This window comes from Myotis nattereri (genome assembly GCF_964212035.1).
Source record: "Myotis nattereri genome assembly, chromosome: 11".
Taxonomy (NCBI): domain Eukaryota; kingdom Metazoa; phylum Chordata; class Mammalia; order Chiroptera; family Vespertilionidae; genus Myotis; species Myotis nattereri.
Window position 1 is genome coordinate 68,672,552 of NC_138086.1, and position 18,562 is coordinate 68,691,113.

General features: G+C 37.6%; 1 protein-coding gene across 1 annotated transcript in view; it reads right to left on the bottom strand.

Moving 5' to 3' along the window:
* The window catches only part of RELN (reelin), a 432,712-nt gene that overhangs the window by 128,798 nt on the left and 285,352 nt on the right, over positions 1 to 18,562 (bottom strand). The window contains exons 17-20 of the mRNA XM_081101781.1: positions 17,005 to 17,071; positions 11,560 to 11,793; positions 10,741 to 10,902; positions 5,713 to 5,949 (exon numbers count right to left, since the gene is read on the bottom strand). Of these exons, the coding sequence (XP_080957907.1) occupies positions 5,713 to 5,949; positions 10,741 to 10,902; positions 11,560 to 11,793; positions 17,005 to 17,071 (700 nt within the window). The remainder of the gene's footprint in view (positions 1 to 5,712; positions 5,950 to 10,740; positions 10,903 to 11,559; positions 11,794 to 17,004; positions 17,072 to 18,562) is intronic.

Genomic DNA, 18,562 nt, shown 5'->3' on the forward strand with positions numbered 1-18,562 from the left:
TTTATCTAGTTCCTTAAAGTGTAAAACTTGGTTGTTTTGAGATCTTTTTTTAAATTTCTTTATTGATTAAGTTATTACATATGTGTCCTTATCCCCACATTACCCTCCATCCCCCCTACTCATGCCCTCACCCCCATTGTCTGTGTCCATTGGTTAGGCTTATATACTTGCATATAAGTCCATTGGTTGATCTCTCCACCATACCCTCCCCCTCCCCTACCTTCCCTCTGAGGTTTGATGGTCTGATCGATGCTTCTCCATCTCTGGATCTGTTTTTGTTAATCAGTTTATGTTGTTCATTATATTCCATAAATGAGTGAGATCATGTGATATTTATCTTTCTCTGACTGGCTTATTTCACTTAGCATAATGCTCTCCAGTTCCATCCACGCTGTTGCAAATGGTAAGAATTCCTTCTTTTTTACCGCAGCATACCATTCCATTGTGTAAATGTACCACAGTTTTTTAATCCACTCATCTACTGATGGGCACTCAGGCTGTTTCCCAATCTTAGCTATGGTGAATTGTGCTGCTATGAACATAGGGGTGCATATATCCTTTCTAATCGGTGTTTCTAGTTTCTTGGGATATATTCTTAGAAGTGGGATCCATGGGTCAAATGGGAGTTCTGTTTTTAGTTTTTTGAGGAAACTCCATACTGTTCTCCACAGTGGCTGCACCAGTCTGCATTCCCACCAGCAGTGCACGAGGGTTCCTTTTTTCTCCACATCCTTGCCATCACTTGTCGTTTGTTGATTTGTTGATGATAGCCATTCTGACAGGTGTGAGATGGTACCGCATTGTCATTTTGATTTGCATCTCTTCGATGTTTAGTGACTTTAGGCATGTTTTCATATGTCTTCTGGCCTTTCTTCTGTTTTCTTTCAAAAAGTATCTATTTAGATCTGTTGCTCATCTTTTGATTGGGTTGTTTATCTTCCTTTTGTTAAGTTTTATGAGTTCCCTATAAATGTTGGAGATTAAACCCTTATCGGTGATAACATTGGCAAATATGTTCTCCCATGCAGTGGGCTTTCTTGTTGTTTTGTTGATGGTTTCCTTTGCTGTGCAAAAGCTTTTTATTGAGATCTTTCTGGTGTATTAATATAGGCATTTATCATTATGAACTTCTCTCTTGGAACTGCTTTGGCTGCATCCCATATGTTTGTTGGATTTCCACTATCATGTTGTATTTCCATTTTTATTTGTCTGAAGATATTTCTGATTTCTCTTTTGCTTTTCTTGACCCATTGGTTGTTCAGTAGCATGCTGTTTAATCTCCACATGTTTGAAAATTCTCTAGTTTTCTTCTTGTAATGATTTCTAGTTTTGTACTATCATGGTTGCAAAAGTTGCTTGATTTCCACCCTCTTAAATTTACTAAGACTTGTTTTATGGCCTAAAATATGATCTATCCTGGAGAATGTTCCATGTGCACTTGAGAATAATATGTTCTGCTGCTTTTGGATGGAATGCTCTATAACACCTGTTCAGTTCATCTGGTTGAACATGTTGCTTAAGTGCAATATTTCCTTACTTATATTCTACTAGGATGATCTATCCATTATTGGAAGTGAGGTATTAATATTGTATTTCTGTCTATCTCTCCTTTCAGGTGCGTTTTATATATTTAGGTGCTCCTATATTGGGTGCATAGATATTTGTAAATGTTATATCCTCTCGTTGAATTGCCCTCTTTATCATTATGCAATGATCTCTGTGTCTTACTACAGTTTTTGGCTGAAATACTATTTTGTCTGATATAAGTACAGCTACCCTTTCTTTGGGCTTGCATTTGAGTAGAATATCTTTTTCCACACCTTTACTTTCAGTCTGAGTGTGTTCTTAAAGCTGAAGTGAGTCTATCGTAGGCAGCATATGGTTGGGTTTTTATTTTATTTATTTTATTTTATTTTACTCTATTCAGCCAATCTATGTCTTTTAATTGGAAAATTCAGTCCATTTACATTTAAAGTAATTTTTTGATAGGTATGGACTAACTATTGCCATTTTGTTAACAGTTTTTCTGGCTGTTTTGTAATTCTTTTTTTCCTGTCGTCTCCGCTTGCTCATTTCCTTTGTGATTTGATGATTTTCCGTAGTGGTGTGCTTAGGTTCCTTTCTCTTTATAATTTTTCTATCTACTGTAAGTTTTTGCTTTGTGCTTACCCGGAGGCTTATAATTACAGTGCTCTATTTTAAGCCGATAAGAACTTAAGTTTGAATGTATACTAAAGTTCTATATTTTTACTACCCCTGACATTTTATGATTTTGATGTCACAATTAACATTTTATCCTGTATATCTATTAACAAATTATTTTAGTTATAGTTGTTTTAATACTTTTGTCTTTTTAACCTTCATGCTATATTTTTAAGTGGTTTATCCACCACCATTACAATATTAGAGTATTCCGAATTTAACTAAAATTTACCTTTACCAGTGAGATGTATACTCTCATATGTTTTCCTATTACTAACTAGTGCCCTATTTTTCAACTTGAAAACTGCCTTTAACATTTCTTGTAAAGTCCTACTAGTAGTGTTGAAATCCTTTAGCATTGGCTTATCTGGAAAACTCTTTATCTCTTGTACTAAAACCAACTGCAAATACTAATATGCTAAAACAACCATCTGTCACAGTTGTACACATTTTAAAATAAAAACCTTACATAATACAATAACTGTACCTAGCTAGTCTATTAGATAGGACAGAGGAATGCAAATGTCCCTTGGTATTACCACTAATAGTATTAGTCAGATAATCTTTAATAAATATCAATTAAAAGTATTCCCTTAGTGATCTTAAAATATATGTAAGAGATTTTAAAGTAGAGGTTCTGATTTCAGTTACTGTGTATGGAAGGAAAGTACTACAAATATTTAAAAGCAATTCATTTCTCCACAGAAAAACATGCTCCAAGATGATACATTGTAAAGTGATTTATAGCATATTGACTGTGGTGCTTCTAATGAAAAAGTAATTGTACAAGTTTTCCCTGGAGAATATTCTCAGTAACAACAATCCATGCTCACGGAGAATCATGAGTTAGAAAATGAGAACCAAATGAACTCACAGCTGGGAAAAGCCAACAATAATTAATTTAACACCAGCTATCTGTAGGAGACATGTATACATTTCAAAATTTCTCTTGAGAGAAACAAGGTTATTGAAGGGCACAGACCACTAATTTATTAACATGTTCAAAGAATTTTTTCTTAATAAGATAATATGCTCCATTAAAAAATAACTTGTTTTAGGGCTAGGAGGTTATGATAAATAGTTGGTCAACACCATCATTTGAATTTTAATAGTGTAGCAAAGTGAGTTCACATTGAACTTGGACAATATGTTCCCCAACAGTAGTAGAGAGAAAACAGTGTCATTAAAAGGGGCTTTATTCTGATTCATTGGCTAAGAAAATGGGAACAGTTTGAGGTCTTCCATGTTGTTTCATTTTAATAAGCAGCAAGCATTTTTCATGTCCTCGTTAAAGTGGTTAATGTCTTTCTCTAGTCTCATTGTCACCGCCAGAGTATACTCTCTGTTGTTTCTTAACTAGGACAATTCCTGTTCATTTCAGAGAAGATCAGAAAGTCAAATCTGATTGCTCACATGTGGTTGTTAATAAAACTCCTATTGTGCTGCTCAAGGTACCCATGGGGATTGTACACTTATTTATATTTTCTTATGGTTTTCTATAATTATTGTGATTGTACTTTCACAAAGTAAATGTATCTCCACCAATTAAAGAAGTGGTGGGTTAAGAATATTCATCAGACTTGTGTGAAAGGATATTGTTCTTAGGGACTGATCAAAGCATAGAAATTAAACTGCTATTATCATGCATTCAACCCAAGAGTTAAATTCAAATGCTCAGCAACTTCGGAGTTTATTTAAGCTGATGTTAACTACTTCTGAAAATAAACATGATACAGGACTTGCATTCCTGATATGACTCTTTGTTGTATTAAAAGTGGTGGAAAAAACAACTATATAATCTTGGGGGATATAGTTTACGGTATATGACCAATTTGATTACAGTTCATTCAGATCAATTTAAAATTTCAAAATCATAAAATTCCAAAAACCTCATTTTGGTTTATATATTTGTATGTCGTTTGCTTCACCTCTTTATTTTTTTTGAAGGCTCCAGGATTAAAAAAAGAATATCCATGAAAACAAGCAGCTGAGGTTATCAACTAGAGAAAACACAGTCGCTTTTCATGTTTTGCTGCTTAGAAATTTCATTGTATCTAGTTTGACAGTGCTTGCGGCAGAAGTGATCAGCTGTACTTCCATTCCATTAGCTGTCATTCTGATGCTAGACTTTTAGCCTGCTGTGTGCGAGATGGGACTGTCCCTACACAATTCCCATCAAAGGTAATTTTCTGTGCAATGGTGTGTAAAATTTACCTCTAATTATGATAAGGTCACTGATGGGTTACTTATGATATGCTCTCTGGAGACCACTGTGGTGAATAGCTTTCGGCAAGCTTCATCTGGAGAAATTAAATTGGTTCGACCATGACTCAATAGAAAGTAAAAGTCTCTGAGAAAATTCTTCCTCAATCATGTTTAAAGCCCTAAAGAAACCGAGACAGAGAGAGAGAGAGAGAGAGAGAGAGAGAGAGAGAGAGAGAGAGAGGAGGGGGCAGAGTGCATAGTGGTGAAGGCTATGGGTTTTGGAATTAAGCAGACTTGAGTTTTAATCCAGGATTTCTGGGCGTAGAAGGCCCAACGTGACCTGGCCTATGCACATCTCTTGGCTTTTACTCCTCACATTCGCTCCCTGGGCTCCATCACCATTGGCGTCCTTCCTGATCCTCAAACATGCCATGGCCACTCTTGTTCTGGAGACTTTAACCACAGAGTTTCCCGTAGTTGGACTGCTCTTCCTTCAGATATTCAGTGTGTGGCGCTTCCTAGTTCTTCCACTTTCTAATACATGGAATGTATCATACCCACTATTTGAACTACTAGTATACGAACATAGCTTCCTCCTCTCTATTTAGAACAGCCAACCCTTGTCTAATTAATCACTGCTGTGTCATCCTATTACGATTCTTGAAGTTCTAATCATAGTCTTAAATTATTTATTTACTGCTTAATGTATAATTAAGTTTAATTAATGTACAATTAAGTTTGCATATGACCATGGGGGAGATATCGAAGAATGTAAGGTATCTTGACTAAGACATACCACAATCTTGAAACCCCACTGATATAAACCATATGAGTTAATATAGCTGATAAAATGGATTAAAAAGAAGATCCACATTAACAAATAAGATGGAAAATCTTCTTGGACTTGATGAAAGCATGGAAATAGAACTGATTATTGTTTTATTAAAATAGCATTAGAGTGATTTCACCTTTCACTATGATTATGGAGGGTCTCCATGAAGGGAGGATATGTTATTCACTTTAGTTATTAACACTTATTGAGGAAAGATTTTATATGTAATGGTGGTAAATGAAAATGAGGTGAATAAATATGGTGAAATTTTGTATTTATTTAAACCTATCAGGTTTTTTGGGTCCTCCTTCTAAAGACAGCCTACTTGTAGACATAATAACGACTTTCAAATGGTTCACGTCCAGTAAATATTTGCCAACAAATGACTAAGTGCTAGCTGCATTGGAAGATCCTCCTTGTGTTCTAATCCTCAGTGCAAATTGTAACAACAAGAACAAAGATGAAGTTCTTACCACAGGGTCCAGTCATGGCCACAGTATGGCTGAACATTTCCCAGGTAGAATCCCAGAGACTGAGTGACCTCCACAAGATTGGTAAAGTCAAGACTAATGCTGTTGAATAGGACAGATGTCATGATAATCTCATCAATAGCCCATACATCTTCTCCTTGGGAAGAATGATACGGTTGCCACCATCTGAACTGAATTCCAAACTGTCTTGCATCATCTGGTAATTCTACGGAGATTATTCTAAAGGAGAAAAAAGTAAAAAATGTATATTACTTTGACATGTTAAAATACAAACATTTATAGCAGGATTCTTTTTTTTTTCTGCTGTATAGTATTTTAAAAAAAATTTCTTCCACTATTACACACATTCTTCTGAAATTTCCAATTTTCCTGTCTGACTCCAACAAAATCTTCTAAACACTTTTAAAAATCTAAAAAAATTGACTTTTGTTTCACTCATCTGATCTCAGAAAAGCTAAGTCAGTAAACCACAGTTCTCAAAGTGGCAGGATGCGTCTCAGTCTGCTAACGGATCTATGGCAGCTTGTTACACGCATTAGAGTTTGGGGCTGGTTGAACCATGGCACTTCCTTATTCCCATGAGGGTAGCATAGTGTGCAAGGTCACTTGCTGTGTCATGGTGGCTATGACAACAAACCTTTACCTGACAAATGGAGAAGAAAATTAAGAATAATATCTAATTTCCAGGAGCAATTATTGTACACAGCAGCAGGAACCATACATTAATTGTCACTGCAATGACATCTGCTTGAAAGCTCCATAAATCACAGTACCATGCTGCTCACACGCACACACAAGGTGAGATGTGAAGCAAATGGCAAATGGAACGTTTGTCTCCATCAACGTGCAATTAAACACCAGGAGACGTGTTTGCAGTAAACGCACAGTGAAGGAACTGGGTCTTTCTTTAGGGAGCAAAGGAAAACTCGCAAGGCAGTGACCAGTTGGATAACTTAGAAATAAATTATTAAAAAATTTTAACGTCTGTGTGGTTTACTAAGAAATTAGATTGATTTTAATATTTGCATGATGTTATCTTCAGTTATTGCATTAAGAAACTTTAAATCACATATTGGAAATGTAATGTTTTACGCATTAAAAGTTATTAAAAAGTATCTATAGTCTCTTTAAATAACTTGTACATGGAAATATGGATAGAATAACATGACTATCATCACTGATTACATAAACTACTAGTAAGAAACTGGTAGAACTTTTTGAAATGTTAGAAAACATACTTTTTAAATAATGAAAAATCAATATTCAAATACAGGAATATAAATTAAACAGGCTAAAACACATAGCTATAATATGTTTATGGTTTTTAAGTACTTCCCACAGTCTGCTGAATTGTTTTTCACCAATGTGAATTTGTTAGAGGAAAAGAGTAAATTTTAGCTAAGGATTTTAGTAATTTTCACCTTAATTTTTCTAAATATTCATTTGTTTATTAAATATTAAATAAATACATTATTAATATTAATATAACAAAAAATAAATCAAAACTATATTGGACTGGCTCAATAGTGAAAAATATGATTTAATTGAATAATTTAATTTGATTAGCAATTATTAAAAAATAATTTTACGTTATATTAATAATTTTAGAAATAATTGCTATTCTCTCTGATGAAAATAAATATAATTTTAAAAAATAACAACTGAAAAGTAGAATTTCTCAGGAAACTTTATTGGAAAATAAAGTGCATATTTATGTACTAGAGGCCTGATGCATGAATTTGTGCACAGGTGGGGTTCCTTGGCCTGGCCGGTGATCGGGGATCGACTGGGGCCATCTCATCCAGTCCCAATCGGGGCTGCAGGAGGTTGGCCGGCTGAAGGGAGGGGCCATGGGAGGTTGGAGGGCTCGGGGGAGGGACCGCAGAAGTTGTCCAGCTGGCCGGCCGGAGGGGGGGGGGCGAGGGGGGCGAAGGGACTGCGGGAGGTTGGGCAGCCGCAGAAGGTTGGCTGTGGGAGTGCACTGACCACCAAGGGGCAGCTCCTGCGTTGAGCGTCTGCCCCCGTGATGGTCAGTGCACATCATAACGACTGGTTGACTGGTCATTCTGGTGGTTTGGTCATAACGGTCGCTTAGGCTTTTATATAGAGAGATATGATAATGTAATAAAATGACCAATATTTTCCCTGGCAGAGATATTAAGGCCATGGTCTGTACCCAGACTCTTGGGGAGGTACTAAACTTCTATGTGCTTCAGCACCTTCAGCTATGAAATTGGAATGGTATCCTATGGCAGAGTCAGTTTTTCACTATTGTGTCCTAGCACCTAGAACAGTACCTGACATAAGGACTTAAATTCTTGCTGCGAGAATGAGCTACTATTATCAGCGTACCCTAACAGATATTTGAATACAGAGGCAGCTTTCAAGTAACAATGCCATGATCTAGACCTGGGCAGCCTGGCTCCAGAGCCTGTGCTCTCAATCTTTACTTCACGTCTTGGGGTAGGGTGGCAGATTGCTTTCACCACGCTATGCATATTACAGGGCTGGTTAGAACAGCTGTAGAACCATTTGATTAGAATTCCTAGAAGAGAGCCCAGGGACTTAGGTTGACTTTCTGTATCAATCTTCCTTTTTAAAGTAGATGCTAAGTTCATATATTTCTTATAATCAAATACAATAATCAACATAAAATAAGATTAGGCTTCATAATAATTTTAGAACATAAGAACAAGCCCCACAATTAAGAAAAATATAGAATAAGAAAAGAAACATATAGAATAATTTTAGTCTCATCAGTGATACGAAGCTTTACATTAATAAAAATACCAATTATTTCACAAGACATCCTAATCAGTTTGAATTAAAACATTAACTAAAATATATTCACAGACTTTCAATTTTATAAATAACAAGCATATAGAGGTCTTTCATTTATTGAATGAATCATAGGCAAGCAAATTATTAGAAATTGGCTAGGAGTAATAATGGTTAGCCAATTAACATATCTAATTTATAGATCATACTTCATTTTCAAACAACCATGACAGAAAGGAACAATATGCAATTCAGAGCAATTACAGGCAGCAGGTTATGCTGAAGAAAATACAGCCATAGCTAACAGCATCAAGATATATTTAACTTTCCTGTGAAGAATTTACATGGTTTGTATTATTTATTATATAAGATATAATTTAGCATTTAGAATATATCAAATTCTACTTCTGTCAATCACCTTTTATTAATATTTGTAAGAGAGAGGGGGAGGGAAGAAGAGTCTCAGACAGAGGTACATATATAGAAAATGAACGTGTTCTCCCCTCTTCTTGAAATAAAATCTCCACTCTGATCTTAATCTTTCAAGCTATGCACATACCTAATGCTGAAGAGCCACCTTGATCCTGCTTAGAAGAAAAATGCTGCTGTCAAATGGCAGGCAAGATTAAATGCACCTTTGCAATAGCACATTAAATGTATAATTATTTTTCATATCAACAAGGATTAATTAAATTTCATGATACAGATAGATTACTGAATTTTGGAGCTGTCCATCCTCATTAGAAAAAATTGTGCTTTAGGCCACGTTAACTTAGGGTGGTGACATTTTCTTCATGTTTTCATCATTATTATGATTATCACCTTGATTTTAAATTTTCTTTTAATGTTCACTATGGAGAGCCTATGAAACATTACTTTAGTATTCATATGTGTCTACTGAGTGAGAAAGTTGAGTTTAGCCTTACATTTATCTTTAAAGGAAAATATCCAATACATCTGGTATGTTCTTAAAATTTTATATAGTGTTTATAACTCCTAATAGTTATTAACTACAATCTCTGTTACATGCTACATTATTTTCCATGAAAATAAAAGTTCTCATCAATTTGCAAATACTTAATTCTGGAAACAGCCCTATGAAAAATGCTCAGGTTTGCCCAGCCAGCATGGCTCAGTGGTTAGGTTTCAACCTATGAACCTGGAGTTACTGTTCGATTCCCGGTCAGGACACATGCCCAGGTTGTGGGCTTGATCCCTCAATGGGGGGCATGCAGGAAGCAGCTGATCAATGATTCTCTCTCATCATTGATGTTTCTATCTCTCTCTCCCTCTTCCTCTCTGAAATCAATAAAAATACATTTTTAAAAAATGCTCAAGTATGTTGTCTATTATCAGTGCCCCTGCCAGTCACCATGGTGCCCACACAAACCTCAGTGCCCACAGCCTCAGTCTTTTTCACATCTCCCCATGATCTGCATGGACCTCTAGGAGTCAGTTCTTTGTATCCCACTGGGAACGTAAGCCACAGTGTTAACCTCCTCCAATGGTATTTTCCCTTTCCCATTCTCCTCTTTTCCTGATATTTTAAAGGAATTTCAGTGAGCAGATTAATAAATATTCTGAAAAGAGTGAAGATGACTTGAACGTCTCTGAAATTATACCACTTACAGTGGTTACTACTCTGCTTTAAGTGAAACTTAAGTCTCACAACTGTGACTATAGATTGTGAAATACATAAGCTAAAGAAAAATAGAAGGAGCATGAAGAAGGGACTTTAGTTATATTCTCACACTCCACCTTTACTAGGGACTCTATACATGCTAGAAAAAGTTAATTACATTCATGTCTTAATTATAATATAAAATTTATTGACTATCATGTTTTTTGAGTTATTATTTCATATGATTTATTATTAGATGCTATATTATATTGCTATCAAATATTCATCAACAGCATTTATAATTCAGTATTATATTAAAATAATATTTAATAGTTAGCACTATAGTTAAATGAGAAAAATAGTATTTTTCTCTTTCCTAGGCATCAAATTATTTCTCTTATATGCACATTTCAAAATTTGAGAATAAATTTCTCCAATTTTATTGGGTTAGAAGAATGTGACTTGCTAATTTTTCATTACAAGATTCATCAATCTTTGTCCTCACCATCTTGCAGTGGAAAAATATCTGGAATCTTACACCATTTGAATGAAGACTTCCTCAGAAAGGAGCTATTTCTCTAACGATTTTTTCCAAATGATTTGCAACATACCTGGGCTCATGATAGTTGAGATATGAGTAGTGCTCCAAGAGTTTCCAAGTTATCCCATTATCATAAGAATAATGCAATAAAACTCCTTCTCCGGGCTGGTCCGGGGCTTTGCATGTGCTCAGAACAGACTTGCTCCCCAGCCTCAATGTGAACTGCAGAAACCTAGACATGAATTGTCTATAATTAGTGTGTGCACAAGCATTTTCAATCATAATGCTCATCTTGGTTTTTAAAGAATTTCAGACACATTTAAATGAACTACCCCAAAGCTGTAGATTTCCACTCATCCCTCTTTTATAAAATATAATTTCACTGTGAGATGTATGAATATGTGTAGAAGATAAGGTCCATGCACCTGTTTTATATACAGATACATACAAATGTAACTCTATATTTATACATATCTGTATCCTATGACTTGTGTATGTACACTTAAAATGCCAATCATTCCTTTACTGCATTATTTATGGAGCACTGGGGGAAGGGCAATGTAAATCTCATCAGCCTCTGCAAGCTGTCAAGTAAATAAAACTACATAAATAATTAACTAGTCCTTGGCTTGAGAACACAGTTTTGATGCCAACATTTCATATTTTTTAAACTCTAGTCAGTCATTAGTATCGTAAAGTCATCAGTGAGCTTTTTAGTTTATTTAAAATGAGGACAAATTAAACCTATATAAACTCCCTCTCATGCTGGTTTTAAATGAGAATATGTACATATTAGCAAAAATAAGAAATAAAAAATAGAAAATTAATAGATCTAAGTTCAAACATTATTACCTGGTTTCAGTATGTATTCCACCCTGCCTTCACTCACCTGGATTGTGAGCTGTCAAGGAAAGATGTAATTAGCTGACGTCTCCCATCTTTGTTGAAAACCAGGGCCTTACCACTGGCCAGGACACCACAGCCAAAGCTGACTTCAGCACCACGGATAGAGTAAAAGTTATGGTAAGAGGAGAGCCTGGAACTGCCGAAGCTTTCAGAAATGAACATTGGGAATGTCTGCGATGCCATCTCGCAAGCTGGGCCAGAAAATCCAGGGTCACACCTGAAAGAGAGCCCATGAAATGAAATCTTAAACTGTTGGTCCTTTCAGAGTTTCCTGAATCTTCCCTGGGGAGGAGGAAGTCCAGAGGCCAGAATTGGATTGAATGGTAGGCAAGGCTCATCAGACTGGAGAATTCTGAATCAGAAGACGTGGTAAGGGCAGACTGTGAATATTACAGAAGAACACACACTTTGCATAGCTCTGCTGTAAAGAGCTTATGACTTAAAACAATCACTCAGCACTCACCTTTGACCAATGCCAGCAATTCATCTCCAAATAGATTTATGTTTTTGCACATTTACAATTTAAAATCTTTGTCAAAGGTATATACTTTTATCTATAATTACGTTCACTTAACTTGTAAAAGAAACAACATAAATAAAATACTTATATAAAGTATCTAGAATAAATTTCCTTTAAGAACAAGTGTAAACATACATGTTATATTTGTGACCGTAATTATTTGAAAAAGATTGGAAATAAATGTATCAACTATTTCAAACTTAGATGGGCATTTTAAAGGAAATACTTACACCCTTGACCTAGATAGATGTCCTTCGCAGAACTGTGTTGCCTCTCAGTGGAATCCCAAATTAGTAGTGCTTCAAGGAAAAGAAGGAAAAAAACCCACAACAACCTGCCTGCTGCCATGTAAGAATACACTGTTTATGTTAGCTGACTAGAATATGTATGGGACTCCCTGCACCTTTTACCAGTGAAAAAACTCGTCCCAGAAGGCTCAACAACTGAATTCAGAACCTTCTTATATTTAAAGAAATTTACTTATCAGGAATTAGTTTCAAATCCTTTATTTTTATTTATTACTTCTTTCTTACTATATTTGCTATGTAGCCATCCCATTACAAAATTAAATTGGTGTCTTTTGGGGTGGCATGGGGTTCTCATGAAAGCATTCAAAACTTCCTAGAGTCTGAAACAAGCCTTTTATAAAGCAAGTGTACCAGTGAAGGGATATTATGATTTAATTCAGAAGGCTGTTTGTTTGTTACCACTAGCTCTGAAACTGGGATCCACGCTGGCCTCAGAGAGGTCCAAGGAATGTATGAACATGCTGACATCAAATGCCAACTTTGATGTGCACTGGATATTCAGAGGGAGAAAGTTTATAGCAATCATCATAGTATCAAAGAAGTTGGGCCCTAACATGCCAAGAACTGCCATAAACTGAAGCTTGAGGGTGGTCTTGGCATTAGAGATGGGAGTGGGAAAGGAAAACAGTATTTTGCAGAGCATGTAAATGAGCCTCCCACAGTTTGCTTCTTACACATGTTACCTCATTGACTTAAGTCAGACTCTGAATAGCCAAGTAGTGTCTAAGAAGGACTTAAAAATTACCTCAGGAGGATACATTTTAACACTGGGAAACTGAATATGGCCACAAAATGGAATCAGTGGTCCCAACAAGACTACTGCCAGAGTGCATCTCAGGACAAATGCATCTTTGTGGGTCTTAAATGTGTCTTCTTAGGACCAGTGACTGGGAGAAATTGGTGAGCATTTAGAGATGACTTACAGGGGAGTCAGTTCCCATGTTCTGGTTTTGAAAGTATACTTTTAGTCAAAAGTTACACACTTGGGATAGGATGCTGATTAGAATTCCACTCAGATATTTAAATACCTCTGTGGCCTTTGTTTTGCAGCCAAACAATAGGGTAGCACACACAGGTGATTTCAGGAGTGACCCGAAGCTCTCCTGACTCCAAAGATGCCCCCTATTGGTTCATCTACCCAACCTCAAGTGCAATATTCCCTGGTAAGATACATGGCTGACACATGTGTAGAAAGGTATCTAAGCTCTCTGTCCTTCTTATTTGCATCTTTAACATCTCTAACAGGGGTGGGCTTATCAGGATAGTGAGTTGTCAGTTTAGATACATAGGCCCAGGTATTATACACAGGCAAGAAAGTGTTAAGAAACAAGAGAGGTGGAATCCTGGTAGCAAATAATGGTAGTGATGAGGGGAGCAATCTGGGGAGACACAGAGCTGCAGAGACCCCAAATTCAAGGATCTGTTTAAAGGAAATTAGTGGTATTGGATATGAATTCACTTAAAAATATATTTTTATTGATTTCAGAGAGGAAGGGAGAGAGAAAGAGAGATAGAAACATCAATGATAAGAGAAAATCATTGATCGACTGCCTCCTGCATGGCCAACAGTGCAGACGGAGCCTGCGACCCAGGCATGTGCCCTGACTGGGAATTGAACCATGACCCTAACACTCAACCACTGAGCTATGCTGGCTGGGTGAATATGAATTTCTTTTCCCTGCAATTTTGCTCAAACTTGACAAGGCACATATTGCTGGAAAAGGATGTAGTGGCCAAACCTTTAGCTCAGCCACAAGTGCACAAAGCCAATGAATATTACATAAAACATTGTCAGAAATACAACCCCCCCCCCCCAAAGTTCCAACTCATGAAAACATTCTGTGAAACTTGAGGAGGTGAAGGCTATGATTACTTGGTATAATGTATAGTGTCAAAAGAGAATGATGCCCAAAGACATAAAACTGCCATTTGGATTTTTGTTTCCATCCATCATGGGTAACACAGATGGTTGCTATAATAAAACTATTGAATGTTAACAAGGATATTGTATACAATAAATGAAGTATGAAGCATAACTATTGTAATTATAGATAGGTCTTTTAGAAATAGCACTTTCTATTTTTATTAATAAAAGCAGCTGTACTTTTAGGTAATTTGTTTGCAAAACTTTTCAGGACAACTTCAGGAATTACTAAAATGTCTGGTCTCCTTGTGTTAATTTTAGTTAAAATGTCTTAAAGCAGAGGATGGCCTGGTATGGAAAACGGATAAAGATAACAACTTGAAGAAAATACCAGTCAGTATTTCATAGATCTAATGAGTCAGTGTTTCTGAGTGGGAGTTGGTGGTTTTATGAAAAAGCAAAGAGATGCAAATTATGTTTTGAAATATGAATAGGAATTTTTCAATTCTTTACATACTTTATAAAACATTTCCATTGTGCAGAATGAGGTCTCTGTTAATTAAATTCATTGATATGTAGTTAAAAAGTTAACCTGATACTATATACTCTAATCTCAGTACTGGCAAGTGTCTTGCCTCAGACATATAATTCACAAATAGGTCCAAAGGTCTTTTATGAGTTCATTAGTAATGAAGTAATTGGATAATTAATTACTCTTTGTTTGGAGGACAAGAAAAGAAAAACAGACTAGATAATCTTTTGTTGAAAACTTATCTGTGTAACAAAGATTGTCTGTGGTTTTAGGGATTTCTAGGATATCTTATAATTAAATATTAATATAGGAATATCTAGTGGTACCTAGATATTACATTATTTATGTACTAGAGGCCCAGTGCACGAAATTTGTGCATGGGTAGGGTCCGTAGCAGCTGCCGACTGGGACCTCCCTTCCCTAGCTGTCAGCTGCCAGATGGGGCCTTCCTCTGTTCCATGCCACCCTCTGGTGGTCAGCACATGTCATAGCGAACATTCAAATTCCTGGTTGGTCGAACTCCCAAGGGGACACTTTGCATATTAGAATTTTATATATATAGATAATTTCACACTAATATTCAACATTATGTAATACTAGGGGCCCGGTGCATGAAATTCGTGCACTGGGTGTGTGTGTGTGGGGGTAGTGTCCCTCAGCCCAGCCTGCCCCCTCTCACATACTGGGAGCCCTCAGGCGTTGACCCCCATCACCCTCCGATCGCCTGATCGGCCCCTTGCCCAGGCCTGACGCCAGAGGTGTCAGGCTTGGACAGGGGACCCCCATCTGCCCCCGATCACTGGCTCTGGCCCCCACCCAGGCCTGAGGCCTCTGGCCCAGGAATCATGCCTGGGCACGGGACCCCCATCTCCCTCTGATCGCTTGCTCCACCCCCCGCCCAAGCCTGACGCCTCTGACCCAGGCTTCAGGCCTGGGCAAGGGGACCATCATATCCCCTCAATCCCCGGCTCCGCCCCCAACCCAGGCCTGATGCCTCGGCCAGAGGAGTTGACCCTCATCACCCTCCGGTCACCAATCACCGGATCGGCCCCTTGACCAGGCCTGAGGCCTCCGGCAGAGGTGTCAGGCCTGGGCAGGGGACCCCCAGCTCCCCGCGGTTGCAGGCTCCGCCCCTGCCCAGGCCTAACGCCTCTGGCCTAGGCGTCTGGCCCGGGCAGCGGGGACCTGCAGTGGCAGCGGGGGGCGCCGCGATCGTGAGCTTTGCTTAAGGCCCAGGCAAGGGACCCCTAGCTCCTGGGACTGCCAGCTTTGACCGTGTCCAGCTCCCATCGCTGGCTCCACCCCTACTTCCTGCTATCACTGGCCAGGGCGGCAAAGGCGCCTGATTCTCCGATCATGGCTGGGGGGCAGGGCAAAGGCAGCCCCAGGGCCGCCTTTGCCCTGCCCCCCAGCTCTTAGCTCCCCTCTGGGTTTCAGATCACTGTCAGTGGCAGGGGGCTTCTTCCTGCTTTCCCTTTCGCCTCCCTGCATTGTGCCTACATATGCTAATTAGCCGCCATCTTGTTGGCAGTTAACTGCCAATCTTAGTTGGCAGTTAACTGCCAATCATAGTTGGCAGTTAATTTGCATATAGCCCTGATTAGCCAATGAAAATGGTATCGCTGTATGCCAATTACCATTTTTCTGTTTTATTAGTGTAGATACCTTATACATCATTTTAAAGGCCCAAATGATTTTCAAAAGGAAGCAAAATTGCAAAGTTATATTTAAAGATGAATTTTCTTACCAAATCTTCTAAATCTGGCTTGCTCAGTTTCCTTTAGTATTAGGTCTATGGGTCAGGATTGATTTTCAAAATTCATTTTACAGAGTATGTTAGGAATTAAAATATGACTCACAAACACTAGAACAAGTCTATGGGAAAATAACATTAAAGAATGTACTAAATACAGAAAAGGCAGTCATCAAGCTACAAGGAATTCAAATTTGTTCACAAATTTACATGAGGTATGCTAAAGTTGTTCACATTTTAGTTTAGTAGAAATTAATTTATTCATTAATGTCAATTTATAAAATACACTTAATACTTTATTTATGCTTAAATTCCATTTGGAGTACCTTACTTTTGGTCTTCAAAGACCTCAAAACCCTGAAAAAATATTAGGTTAAAATGATTTGTGGCTTAAACATATAAAGTATGTACCAAAAAAAGAGAAGTGTCGGTATAATTTTAAAAGGCTCACCTGCAGCCATGCCGAGTGCACTGTCCTCTGCCAGAACAGAATTTGAGACACGACGGGCCTATGTACACTGCAGGGCAAGAGACAGCATGTGAAAGATGGCATAAAAATGGGGAAAACCAAGAATATCTCAGGCATTTAAAACAGTTTTGTGAGGCAATGCCCATGACATCTAGCCCACTGTATACACGTTGTGCACAAGAAACTAGTGTGACATGTGGAGTGCTGGGTGACCAGGTAAGTGCTTCGTTACACATCTGCCAGAACCGTCTTAACTTAATTCTTTCAAGATTTTAATGTTTCATAGCAAAGAAAGTAGGAACATGTGATTTGGGTTCCTTAACAGAGTCTCCTGAGCTAAAATGATTTCAGGCAGAATATTAATGCTTCTGCCTTGAACTTTCTACATAGCTTAAATTTCCTTAGGTAGAAATAAAGAATTTACAAAGGATCAAGTAGATACAGCATGCAATGGTGAGGGTATAATTTAATTTAAAAAACTATGATTTCCATTCTTACCAGGTAATAATCTATAACCTTGAAGATGAGTGTTACATATATTTTGAAGTATTAATCACCCTTCCTCAAACGGGGAATTATAATCTGTTGTTGAGTAAAACCTTTTCTCTATAATGCAGGTCTATCCCTAAATGGTGGGCTTGACTGGCAATGATATTATGAATTCTAATACTTGAAATTCTGATCTTTGGAATGCTGAGTGATAGGGCTCCTCGCTATTGAATGGTAGGTTCTGAGATACTCAAACTCAAATATATTTAAGATATTAAGCTGTTTGATAACCAGTATAATCAAGTCACACCAAATAGTATAAAAGTGGAACAAAACCATGAGGAATTAGAGATGCAATGGTTGTTCAGATTTCACACAGTCAATATCCGGCATAAACAAATTTATCATCCATGACCATTTTCTTTTCTATCTTGTAACCATGTCAAAATTAAATGATTTTGCTTTAAAATAAATTTTCCTGTGGCCTGTGTTCCTATAAACACTTATTCTCTGGAGTCCTTTAACAGGTACGGTAATTCAAATGTAATGCAAAGTGGCCCAGGAAAAACACTTGCTGAAGGAAACTGAAGGTTGAAGAAGAGGTCGACAGCAGGCTGAGGGGTTGAAACTATTGGTTTAAAGTGCCAGTAACCCTGGATTCATATTCAGTGTCACCTGGGAAACATTGGACAAGTGATTTATCCAGTTAAGCCTCAGTGTCCTTATTCTTTGTCCCTGGAGGAAAGAATAAAGATGTTGCATGCTTAGCGTGCTGTCTGACACCATAGCGTTATGGTCGTCATCACCACATTGGGAACAGGTGTCCTTCTTGCTCCACCTGCTTGATGAGCTCCACTGGAGGCTGAGTGCTGAGGAAGCAGAAAGGAGTTTCACTCTTCTTTAGCCTGGAAAAGCTTATGGACCATCTTCCCAGCACACCCGGTTTTACAGCTGCAGGAGGATTTGGTCTTAAGTCCTGTTAAATGGTTCGCTGCACTTTGCAGGTTCACTCTTGAGAATGCCTTATACTGTATTATACCCATGTCATTAC